General features: G+C 33.3%; 1 protein-coding gene across 1 annotated transcript in view; it reads left to right on the top strand.

The window, feature by feature from the left end:
• The window catches only part of ACSL4 (acyl-CoA synthetase long chain family member 4), an 83,172-nt gene extending 71,944 nt beyond the window's left edge, over positions 1 to 11,228 (top strand). The window contains exons 14-16 of the mRNA XM_014459440.2: positions 502 to 616; positions 3,681 to 3,838; positions 8,412 to 11,228. Coding sequence (XP_014314926.1) covers positions 502 to 616; positions 3,681 to 3,838; positions 8,412 to 8,569 — 431 coding nt within the window. The 3' untranslated portion in view covers positions 8,570 to 11,228. The remainder of the gene's footprint in view (positions 1 to 501; positions 617 to 3,680; positions 3,839 to 8,411) is intronic.
• Positions 11,229 to 13,461: the final 2,233 nt, after the last annotated feature.

Below are 13,461 nucleotides of genomic sequence, written 5' to 3' on the forward strand. Positions count from 1 at the left end.
TCAAGTCTAGTGATCCAAAGTCCTGTTTCTTCTATTAACTTTGTTATAATGTTTAAGATTATAAGATATTAAAGCTTTCAGTATAGTGTATGCAATTTTAGCTGGTACTTCTTTATTTTACCTAGGCATCTTCTTTTTTTAAAATATATTTTTATTGATTTCAGAGAGGAAGGTAGAAATAGAGATATTGAAACACCAATGATGAGAGAGAATGATTGGTCAGCTGCCTCCTGCACGCCCTCCAGTGGGAATCGAGCCCACAACCCAGGCATGTGCCCTTGACTGGAATTGAACACAAGACCCTCCAGTCCATAGGCCAATGCTCTATACACTGAGCCAAACAGGCTAGGGCAACCTAGGCATTTTCTTAACTGATATGTATAATAAGATTTTAGAAGTATCTTTATAAATAAAGATTAAGCAATGAGATTTTTAAAAATCATAATTATACAGACCTTAATAAAATGGACTATGGATAACAACATTCTTTATGACTTACAGATCGTAAGAAAGATCTGGTGAAGTTACAAGCAGGAGAATATGTATCTCTTGGGAAAGTGGAAGCTGCATTAAAAAACTGTCCACTCATTGACAACATCTGTGCTTTTGCCAAAAGGTAATTGTAAAAGTTATGTTAGTTTCATATACTTACAGTAAAAGGATAACTGGAAAAAGTTTGATTATGTATAATAATAATGAGGGACACATGAAACTTTCATCAGAGTTGGGGAATGTTATATATTTCTGAACGTTCTTGAATTCAAGATTATTTGGGATAATCCAGACATTTTAACTATTTATTAAACCCCTACTATGTCTTGCAAAATACTATGCCACAAAACTCATTTAAGTTTCCTAATAACTGAAACATAGCATAAGTAATTTTTCCAAGAAGATAACACAGCTAGTACAAATTTTCTAAATAAAAACCTGAGAGATTAAACCATTTTCTTTATATTTTAATGTTTTATTTTTATGGGCTTTACTAATTCCTTTAAAATTTCTAAAAAACACAAGACAAAATGTAGTATCTTAACCATTTACTAAGTGTATAGTTCACCAATGTTAAGTATATTTTGCAGAACTTTTCATCTTGGAAATCTAAAACTTTATATCAATTAAACAATCCCCATTTTCCTCTCCCCCGCAGTTCCTGGCCACTACCATTCTACTTTCTGTTTTTTGTGGGGGGTTTTTGTTTGTTTGTTTGTTTTTAATTTAACTATTCTAGATACCACATATAAATAGAATCATACAGTATTGGCCTCTTTTACTTAGCATAATGTCTTCAAGATTCATCTATATTGTAGTATGTGTCAGAATTTCCTTCCCTTTTAAGGTTAAATTATATAACATTGTATATATAGAGACCACATTTTGTTTAGCCATTCATCCATCAATGGACCTCTTGGTTTGCTTCTACCTCTTGACTATTGTGAATATACTGCTATGAACAGGGATATGCAAATATCTCTTCAAGTTCCTGCTTTCAATACTTTCCAATATATACCCAGATGTGGGATTAACGGTTCCTGTGGTAGTTCTACTTCTATGTTTTGAGGCACTCCCATACTGTTTTCCATAGCAGCGGCGCTATTTTTACTTTTCCACCTGTAATACACAAGGGTTCCCATTTCTTCATATCTTCACCAGCACTTGTATCTATTTTTTATAGTACTCATAATAATGGGTGAGAGGGAATATCTCACCCTAAGGATTGGTGATGTTGAGCATCTTTTCATACGCTTGTCGGCCCATTTGTATATTACCTCTAGAGAAATGTCTAGTCAAGTCCTTTGTCCATTAAAATTTTGTTCTCTTATTTTCAATTATACAATACAGTGTTACCAAACACAGTCGCCATGATTTACATTAGATCCTCAGGCTTATTCATCTTATAGTTGAAAGTATGTATCCTTTTACCAACCTCTCCCTGTTTCTTCCAAACCCAGCCCTTGGCAATCACTTTTCTACTCTATGTTTCTATGAATTTGACTTTATATATATAAAAAGATTCCACGTAGCTGGATAATATTTTATTTTGTATGTATATATGTACATATGTATGTATATATGTATGTGCATATACATCACATCTTTATCCATTCTTCCGTTGATAGATACCTTGATTTTTTTTCTATATTTTGGCTATTGTGACTAATGCTTGCAGAGGACATGGGAACATGGGAATGCAGATATATCTTCGATACCCTGTTTTCATTTCCTTTGGATTTATACTGAGGAGTCGAATTGCTGGTTCATAGTTCTGTTTTAAAATTTTTGAGGCACCTTCATACTGTTTTCCAGAGTAACTGAACCAATTTACATTCCAACCAACAGTGTATGAGGGTTCCCTTTTCTCCACATCCTAGTCAGCATGTGTTATCTCTTGTCTTATGGTTTGTTTTTTAATTACTCTCTTATCTTTTTGATAATAGCTATTCTAACAGGTATAAAGTAATATCTCATTGTGGTTTTGATTTGCATTTCTTTCTCTGATGATTAGAGATATTGAGTAACTTTTCATTTGCCTATTGCCCATTTCTATGTCTTCTTTGGGAAAATGTTTATTCAGTTCCTCTGCCCTTTTAAAAATCAGATTGTGCTTTATTTATTTATGTTTAGCTATTGTGTTTTATGAGTTATTTATAATTTGTATATTAATTCCTTATCAGATAGATATATGATTTTCAAATATTTTCTCCTATTCCATAGGTTGTCTTTTCATTTTGTTCATGATTTCCTTTGCTCTGCAGAAGCTTTTTTGTTTGATGTAGTCCCATTTGTTTATTTTTGCTTTTGTTGCCTTTGCTTTTTCTGTCAAATCAAAAAAGTCATTGTCAAAACCGATATCAAGGAGCTTATTCCCTATGTTTTCTTCTAAGAATTTTATGGTTTTAGGTCTTTGCCCGATTTTTAATTGGGTTATTTTTTATTGTTATTATTGAGTTATAGGTGGTTTTTATATATTCTAGATACTAACTGCTTATCAAATACATGATTCACAAATATTTTCTTCAATGCCATAGATGGCCTTTTCACACTATATTGACTATATTTTGACACACAGAATTTTTTATTTTTTATGATGCAATACCGCAGATTTAATTATAAGCAGTGGAATGAATGTACAAAGTTGGGTTTTGAACACACAGAATTTTTAAAAATTTTTGTTGAATTCTCATTTGTCTATTTTTTATTGTTATTGCCTGTGCTTTTGGTGTCATAGCCAAGAAAGCATTGTGAAATCCAATGACATGAAGCTTTCTCCCTATGATTTCTTCTAGGTATTTATAATTTTAGCTCTTACATGTTTAGGTCTTCAGTTAATCTTTGTATACGGTATAAGGTAAAGGTCCAATTTCATTCATTTCCATGTGGATGTCTTGTTCTCTTAACACCATTTGATGAAGAGACTGTCCTTTACCCATTGAGTGATCATGGGACCCTTGTTGAAGATCATTCTACCATATATACAAGGGTTTATCTCTGGGCTCTCTATTCTGTTTCATTGGTTTATATTGTCTGTCTTTATGCCAGTACTATGGCTTTATTCTTAATGAAACTGTAACAAAAAGAAGTATGCATTTGAAATTATATTGTAATGTATTATTTCATTGAAAACTTTACTTGTTCTCAGTGTTTTAATTTCTATTTTGTTTTATATTATATATTTTTAGTGACCAGTCCTATGTGATTAGTTTTGTGGTTCCAAATCAGAAAAGGTTGACACTTTTGGCACAACAGAAAGGAGTGGAAGGCACTTGGGTGGATATCTGCAATAACCCTGCCATGGAAGCTGAAATACTGAAAGAAATTAGAGAAGCTGCAAATGCCAGTAAGTAAGAAATTACTTGACTTTAAATTAAATCCCTTAAAGTCATTTAATGGTGTCTTGAATAGCTTCTTCAAGATGCCTGTTTGTTTTGTTTTTATAATAAAATACATGGGTTTAGAAAACTGCTCCTTAAATATATATAATGAATTTTCATGTTGGAAGGATTCTTAAATGTTATATAGTAGAATAACCTATCTAGTTATTTATTGCATGTTGCAACATCCTTGCTAAGTAGTCATCTACTCTGTGTTTGGAATGGTCCATCTTTGTTCTGATAGTTCATAATGATGTGACCTTGTGTGGATCTTTTATTATTTATCATTGTGTATCCTACTTGTTGTGGGCACTTTGAATCTAGAGGTCTTGGCCCTTTAGTTCTGGGAAATATCTGTGTATTATGTTTTGTTTGTTTGTTCTTCTTTCAGTTTTTCGCTCCAAATTCTGTGCTTGTGTTTTTACCTGGGACTGTTTTTATATGGAGATTGGACCCCCTGCTTTAATCCTCTAATTTCCTTCTTTTGTTTTCTACATCAGTTTTCTTTATATTCTGGCAGCGTCCTTAACTTTATCATCTTCTGTCTTTTGAATTTCCAGTATCAGAATTTTATTTTCCAGAGCTCTTTCCTACTTTCTCAGTGTTCTTTCAATAGCATCCTGTTGTTCTTTCATGTATGCAGTTAATATGTCCTCTCTTATTCTTCTGAGGATATAAAGAGATTCCTTTTATGAAGTTATCTTCTGTTATTGGCTGTTTCCTCCAAGTTCCACTGTCTGTTTACTGTGGTCATGGCCTCTCATATATCTGCTGACTCTTGTCTGTCCATTCACATTTGAAAATGAAGTATTAAAAACCTGTTTGTAAATTTTACTGGGCTCACTGAAAAGTTTTTCAAATGTTAGTGTCTTGAGTCATTGATCTATTTCTCCAAAGATTACTTCTTCAGTTTCTTGCCTGGGGGTTGTTAGCCTGACTACTAGTACTCTGGTAGCCAAATAGAGGAAATTGGAAAAAGGCTGGGAGTGGAGTGAGTGAGTCTTAACCTCATTGAAACCTTCTGTTTCCAGCTTTATTCCCTCTCCCTATTGTCCTTGAGTTCAGTCTCTAGTTCAGTTATTCCAAAAAGTAAACTTGTCTCCAGCTTGGTTGGGAAATAGCAGGATGAAGGAGAACTGTCCTGTGAACAGTGTACTGCTCATCTGTCTTCAGAGACACCATCTCAGGAGATCAGTTTGCTTCTTACGGGCTTCTTGTTGGCAGTTCTCTTGGCTCCCAAACAGTGACTGCTAGTACATTGCTTTTGGTCTTCTAAAATTTCATTGAACTCTCTCTCCCAGTGTTCTCTTTCTTTCGTTTCAGATTATTTTTTCCTGTGGTTAATGCCTTTTTAGTTTTAAAAATTATTTTCAACTGTTTAAATTATTTCATAGGGGGAGTAGAGATGAAATATGTCACCTTCATTTTTAATTGGATGCTGTTAACCTAGTTTTCACCTGTTCCTTTTCCTCTTAAAAAAATAAAAGTATTATTTTTCTGATTGTAGGTTATCTGTATTCATTATACATATTGGACAATATAGAAAAATATAAAGGAGGAAGTAAAAATCACTTGATAGTAGTTATCTTTGGGTGATGACATTGTATTCTGGTATATAATCACCTATGAACATTATCAGTATTTTTATGTCAGTAGATATAGAATTACATTATAATTTTTAATAACTAAATAGTATTATAGTATATGTGTATCCACTTAAGTTCTGTTGTTTGACTTTTAAGATGAGTTCTTTTTTCCTCCGACTATGAACAAATATAACACATATCTTGTATACTCAGTTATTTTCTTATGTAATGATTTTCTTAGTATGAATCTCTAAAAATGTAATTTTTGAGTCAAAGAAAATGTATATTTTAAAGGTTTTTTCTATGTTGCCAAATAACTCCTCTTTCTCCAGAAAAACTGGGCTAGTTTATACTCTTGTCATAGATGCACAATCACACATATTTTCCTAATCACACTACTATTATTTATTTTTTAAATTAACTACTTAGGTTCCATTTTGGTTTCGAAATATAGGTAGTAATGTTAGCTAGAAAGTTAAAGTTGAAAAACTGTATTTCCTTAAGAAAAACATTCTTATAGTTAACTCTGGGCACTGTAAAGTTATTTAAGTAACAGTTGCCTATTATAACCATAAAGATAGTGACTTAATGTTTCTCTTTCTTAATGATGGTTTTGTTAATTATGGTATTATTGATATAGCACACTTTTAATATCACCATGCTACCAGAATTTTTATTGATATAAATCCAGATTTTCCCCCTTTAAATGTAGTATTTCAAAAAGTATTTCAGCCTATAAGCTGTTAGTCACTCTCTGAATGTACTCATGGAGTAGAATGTGACTTGAATAATTTGTCATGTAACTGTGAAAAACAATAATGGGGAAAGTCAAGCTGTATCACAATCAGGTGGAAAATGGAATAAAATTCTAGGACCTGATAGGCCCCCATAACATTTCTGTGCTGGAATGAGGAATGAAATTGAACAACTCATGATTTGGATAATGAACTAAACATGAGCTGAACACATAAGCTTTTCTGTGCCACAAAGATTTCTCTTGTCAACCTTTTGTTTGAAATTATAATTTTAAGACATACCAAAATGTATAAAATAATCTTGATTGTATCCATCTATATCTGTCTGAACTTATACATATTTCATAGCAGTTGTTTTCATGTTTTAAATATAAGTGTGAAATATATGTATCATAACACAAAGTACGGAATTGTTTTGAGGTGATTTTTTCACCTACCAGTGGGTAGAAAAACTGCTCTTTACTCCCACCTGCTGGTCACATTTTGTAGTGTTCTAGGTAATTCATAGAAAAATGCCACATTGTAAGATCATTTTTGTTTTTTCTTTCCACTAATCTTGCCTACTTGTTGGCATTTTATTCTGTTTATAGGAAACTGTGATTGCTCTTTGCTCCCTATAGCCTGTGGTACTAGATAATGTTTAGGAGTTCCCAAAACAAAACTTCTAATGCAGCCTCTTTTTTTTTTTAAGCTTTAAACAGGATTTTAGTTAATAAAGATTAAATATAGGAACTTTTATATAAATGTGTTAAAAATTTGCTCTTGTGCAACTGAAGTAATGTGCCTGCCTTGTCCCAATTTGGTCAGTGTTTCTGGGTTAGAACCTGTGTAAGTAGGGACAGTAATATGAAAGAAATGATTTTGGAGGCAAATCTATAGTTGAGAATTTGTTTCCTTGAGATCCAAATGTGATCTTGGGAACAGATGGGCTTATTTCAGGCACTGCTATGTAACTAGGCTATAATATATCAACAGGGTAGACATGATTAATTTGAGCAAGTTTTTGTTCTTTTCTACCTATTCAGGCATTTCTTTTAAAGTTGGTTCTAAGCAATTTGAACGATTATTTTTCACACTCAGCTTTATAACTTTCTCTCATTTTTAATAAGAAACTAATTCAACCGATCTTTCATAAAACTCATACTAGTATTAGAACAAAAACTTCCATGAATTTGAGTTCTTTTGTAGTTGTCACTGAAACCAAGTTGTTTCTAAAGTCACTAGGCTATTAGCAGTAGTTTTTAAACATGCAGATGTTTGCTTTTTCAAAATTGGTGTTTTAAATAATTGCGTATAAAATACAGCTCATCTGTAGATTCATATTACTGTCAATGGGCCTTCAGAATTTTAAGGATGAGCTTGTATTAATAAGTAATGATGAAATGTAATTTATTGAATTTAAAATTATTAAATACTGTATTTATTGCTTCTGTGCCCTTATTTTCTTACATTTCTTTCAACATGTTGAGTTGTCTCTCTCAAATAATAAATATGCTGCATTTTATACCAATGAAAAGTATGAAATTCACAATCCCCTTTTTTATTCTGACTTGAAAGTTTAATAAAGCTTATAAAGAACAGTTGTCTAGAGACTTAATTTTCTGTAGAATGAATTAATAAATGTGGATATATTTTTTGAGGGCTGTCATGTAGCCCTGTGGATGGCAGTGAACAAAATTAATACTCTGCTTTTATAATAGGTGAGACAAATATATAATACATCGGGTGGTCAGTTGTTGTTTTTTTAAGAAAACATTGTAAGAAGATATAGGGAGTCAGAGACAAAGGGACTTCTGTTTTGTTGTGAGTGACCAGGGAAGTCCTCTCTGAGGAGGTGGCATTTGAGTGGACACTGGGATGAAGTAAGGAAGTGAGCTGTGCATCTGCAGTGGGGAAGACCATCCCAGGCAGAGGGAACGGCAAGTAGAAAGACTCTTAAGAGGGAGGTTGTCTACATATATATGTTAGAATAAAAACTTCATACACCAAAACTAGCTAACTGAAACAATTTATATATACTCTGAGGAACATAAAATGAAATTGTAAGCTAGTGGTATCATTAACTAACATACGGTTAAATAAGTTTGCCTCATCCCCTGCATTATCTAGGTAAATCCTGCAAAATTCATGTTTTATTAATTGTTTTTCTCCCACTTCCCCACCCCTCTCCCCCTGTACCTGCCCCCTTCTCATTCCAGTGAAGCTGGAGCGTTTTGAAATTCCAATCAAGGTTTGCTTGAGCCCAGAACCATGGACCCCTGAAACTGGTTTGGTCACTGATGCTTTCAAACTGAAGAGGAAAGAACTGAAGAACCATTACCTCAAAGACATTGAGAGAATGTATGGGGGCAAATAAAATGCTGTTCTCTTTATAATTGCGCAGTAGGTGGCCTGGTGGTTTTTAAGACTTTTAAGCCTTGTTGAACTATCTGTTAGAATGTGAAGTATATAATTCTGAAGACATGATAATAAAACCCCCCAAACGTGATTAAAATAATTGTTGAATCAACTTTAACTTAGTTTTGCATAGTCGTAGTGAAGCTGAAATTGAAAAATTGCTTCCTTTTAGTTGTTACTAATTTTAGAGTAAAAATTCTGTTTTTAAAAATTAGCCTAAGATACTTGTTTTTATGAGAAAATGATTTAATGTTGAACAAAATCCATTGGAGTTGTAGTAGAATGTAGTTTGATGAAATTTGCAGCTTCCAATGTCTATTGTCTTCCTAGTTCAGGGGAAGCTTAAAAATATTAAGCATGACAAAAAACATGTATTTACACTACTCAAAACAGAAGTGCTCCAGGCCTTTTAAATTCTCTTCCAAACATTTGTCCTGAAGGGGAAATTAAATCATACTATAACACCTTGCAAACCATTTTAGGATTCATAATTGTTGCATAGGTTAGAATAGAATTATTATATATTGTGAATAATTACAGTGCCTGAATTAAGACTAAAACAACATAAACTCACCAAAAATATCTAGTAATATATTTAAAGGGAAATTGAACTTCTGTTTTTGAAACTTGGAGGTCTAAAATCAGCAACTGTAATTATTTGAATGACTAAAGATTACTTAAGTACATTTGAAAAAATGTTGAAAATTATCTTTCTCTGTTCAAAATAGAAGACTGAGACCAAGAGAAAACTGATGGGAAGTTATTCAAATTTTAATAGGAAGCATTTTCTCTGTTAGGAAAGATGAAATCCTAAGTGTTTATAGAGTTATCACCCTTGCACAGCACTAAACCTGGGAAAGGATTTAGACTCTAAATTGATCTTTGATAGCAGGGACTGATTTTAAAATGTGCTCATATTAAATTACACATGTAATTTAAGGTCTGTTTGCGGTTCTGATTGTATTCTTGAGCAGTAGTTCATATTTTGAAAACCTTTCATTTTGCTTTAATTTTAGCAAAGCGGGTTATGACTTCCCCAATATCTTGTTTGAATGTATGGAATGATTAATTAACTTGGATGAGTTTGGGGAAGTTAAAGGGAAGAACACACTGTTACTACTTTTTTCCTGTTTGTGAGAAGAGTTTAAAACTGGAAAATGCTGGATTCGGGAGAAGGGAAGTTACTCAATAAGGAGCTGATATTTGTACAGTAACTTGGCATGTGGGCTTCTTTTTGAATCTTTAATTAAAATCAGGGATTATATGTCCCTGATAGATATTCACACTTGAACCATAGTTACTGTAAACAGCAAAAAATCTTAATACTGTTACTCTTTGCACTTTTTTCTTAATCGTTTTACATATATATAAAGCTTATATTGCTTTGTACAGATGTGGGCCACCACTGCAACAAAATACATTCTTTTTGCTCTAAAATATTTATAAGGAAACTATTTAAATGTTATGTATATGGTGGTAAAAAGGAAAAAAATCATCTGGTGTTATTATTATCAGGAACGAAGGTTTTTGTAAAGATTTCTGTTCAGTGTTCTGCAGTGTAAAATTCGAGGCAAGTTCTCCCTACAGTTATGTATATGTGAGTATTTTCATTCTTCCCGACTTGCCTTTGAGGAGTGATGAACCATTATTATCAAGTAGACTACTATTCAGCTTCTACTGTTCCTGGCCCACTGTTAATCCTTTAAGGATGATTTCCTTAGACATTTTCAATATATGACTTTCGCCAACATTCAGAATGGTGATTTTAAATGTGCAAGTGCATGCATATTCAGATATTTGCACCCCCACCCACTTCCATCTCCCGAAAGCTAGACCACTGCCAACTAATCTGTTGTGAAGGTCCTTTAGATATACGTAATTAACACTTAAGGTTGGGTGCTGCTAATTCTTTGCGAAAATCCAAATATTGTTAAGGGACCAGGGAGATGCCACTACCCCCTGATTTTTCATTAGGAAATATACATATTTATGTAAACAGAGCTTTCCATATTCATAGTGACTTTTTAAGTATTTGAGCCGAAAGATTTTGATCCTACATTTCTATACGTGTTTAAATCATTCACTGTTCTTACATGTCAGCCATTCAAATAAAGTGTACTTTAAAACTTTACTACAGTTAATGTACATTTCTAAGTAGAACACTTGTGACCTTTGCTTTAATTTAATGAAAGTGTCTTGCCTCCTTGATATTGTATTGATTCTTTTTTTTCTAAAGTGGTGATATAATTGTATCGCTTTTCAGAACAGAGACACGGGTGAATGATTTTAAAAGTCAGAAGTTAAGGAAAGTAATGTTTCTTTGGTCATAAAGACTGATTAAAAATCCTCATCTATATTTTCTTGATAGCATAGGACAAATGTTTTGAGGTGAGATGAAAACAGGTTAAAGACTGTGTGGTATTTGGGATTTGGAGAAAAATATTTTAATTTTCAAATGTAGTTACAAATTAGAATGTGTTCATATTTGTACTTTCTGTTTAAATGCACGATTGCAGGATTGTTACTTGGATTTTTGTGTTTATTCTTGATGAAAAGTTCTGTTCTTGTTTTTAAGTTTGTACTCGAATCTCAAGAAATAAATCCACCCATGTTATCAAGTTAATTTGTGCTTAATTATGCACCAAGGTAAAATCTGCAAGTTTGAAGAATATTAGCCAAACTTTTAAATACATATATTTAAAGTACTCATCTTTGTTTATGGAATTGTATTAAGCAGTCAACCTGGTTTGTGTAAGATCCACTCATACTCCAGTTTGTAGTATTTGAACCCAAAAGCTGTTACTTTGATGCAGTTAATAGAGTAGAACCCTTTAACTGATATTGTGAGACAAAACATAGTCATGTTGTGTGAATTATTAGTAGGTGCTAATAAATGATAACTGTTGCATTTAGTGTAATTAAAATTTATGGAGAAATTAATTTATCTGATTATATGATGGTTTTTATAAAAAAAAGTGTTAGAGCTCTGGAACCAGACTTCTTCAGTCTATTTCCTGGCTTTGCCGCTCACTAGCTTTGTGACTTTGGTTGGGCAAGTGACTTACATCCCTCAGCTGCAGTTCTCCATCTGGAAAAGTGGGGTTGACTGATAATAGGATCTAGCTCATAGGGTGGTTGTTAGGTAACATGAGTTAATTCATGTAAAGTGTTTAAAACATAGTAAACTTATGTTAACTGTCACCATTATCATCATTATTGTATTCAGACAGTATTCATCAGTCAGGTTGTCTAATGTATTGCTAGCATACTCGGGGCCTTAAGGGATTAATTGCCTCCTGCTGAAGACTTTGTAGAAAGAGTTCTGGTTTCAGAGGTGAGGAAACCTGGGCTCATTCTTTCACTAGCTTTGTAACCATGGACAAATCTCATAACACCCTTTCACCCCCTTAACTTTAGTTTCCTCTTCCCTTTTATCTAAAAAAAACTGGACTTCAAAAGTATTTTTTTGCAAAAAGGGAAAGCTGAATGACAGAAGATGTAAGGGATGTAATAGTCTATGACAATGGTTCTCAACCTTCCTAATGCCGCAACCCTTTAATATAGTTCCTCATGTTGTGGTGACCCCAACCATAAAATTATTTTCCTTGCTACTTCATAACTGTAATTTTGCTACTGTTATGAATCATAATGTAAATACCTGATATGCAGGATGTATTTTCATTGTTACAAATTGAATATAATTAAAGCATAGTGATTAATCACAAAAACAATATGTAATTATATATGTGTTTTCCGATGGTCTTTAGGTGACCCCTGTGAAAGGGTCGTTCGATCCCCCCCCAAAAGGGTCGCGACCCACAGGTTGAGAACCACTGATCTATGAGGTCCATCATAACTAGCTTTTTTTGTTTTGTTTTTTTAATTCTTTATTGTTTACAGTATTACATATAGTATTACATATATCTCCTTCCCCCACCCTCCATTGACCTATCCCCAGCCACCCCCACCCCCCAGCACATGCCCTCACCACCCCCTCTAGCATGTGTGTCCATTGGTTATGCTTATATGCATGATACAAGTCCTTTGGTTGCTCTCTTATCTGCCCCCCTCCCCTGCCTTCCCACTGAAGTTCCATGGTCTGTTTGATGCTTCTCTGTCTCTGGATCTATTTTTGTTCATCAGTTTATGTTGTTCATTATATTCCGCAAATGAGTGAGATCATGTGGTATTTATCTTTCTCCAACTGGCTTATTTCGCTTAGCATAATGCTTTCCATGTCCATCCATGCTGATGCTAATGGTAAGAGTTCTTTCTTTTTTACAGCAGCATAGTATTCCATTGTGTAGATGTACCACGGTTTTTTAATCCATTCATCTGCTGATGGGCACTTAGTTGCTTCCAAACCTTAGCTATTGTAAATTGTGCTGCTGTGATCATAGGGGTGGCATATATCCTTTCTGGTTGGTGTTTCTGATTTCTTGGGATAGATTCCCCACAACTAGCTTTTGTGTAATTTTGTTGTCCCTAGGTTTTGGTTTGTTTTTTAAATGATGCTCTAGATCCCAAGTTTTCTGTAGGGATATGAGGCTGTGGATAATGCCATCACAACAAGTGAGGAATCTACTAAGTATGAAGTGTCTCTGTAATTCTTATGTTCTCTTTTAAAAAAAAAATCAGGGTTCTGTACAAATCATTGAAAGCAGTTCTTTCAAACTTTTTTACTGTGATTCACATTCCTGTGTGCAAATGCTTATGTGTATATAAAATGATATTTTATAACAATGTTTATGTGAAAAAACACAATACACATGTGATGCTCACTTTCTTTTTTTATTTAAATGCTGATCATGACCCAAATTGGTTCAAGGACCCACAAAATAATGCTATCCA

The sequence above is a fragment of the Myotis lucifugus genome, unplaced genomic scaffold, assembly GCF_000147115.1.
Source record: "Myotis lucifugus unplaced genomic scaffold, Myoluc2.0 scaffold_2, whole genome shotgun sequence".
Classification (NCBI taxonomy): Eukaryota; Metazoa; Chordata; class Mammalia; order Chiroptera; family Vespertilionidae; genus Myotis; species Myotis lucifugus.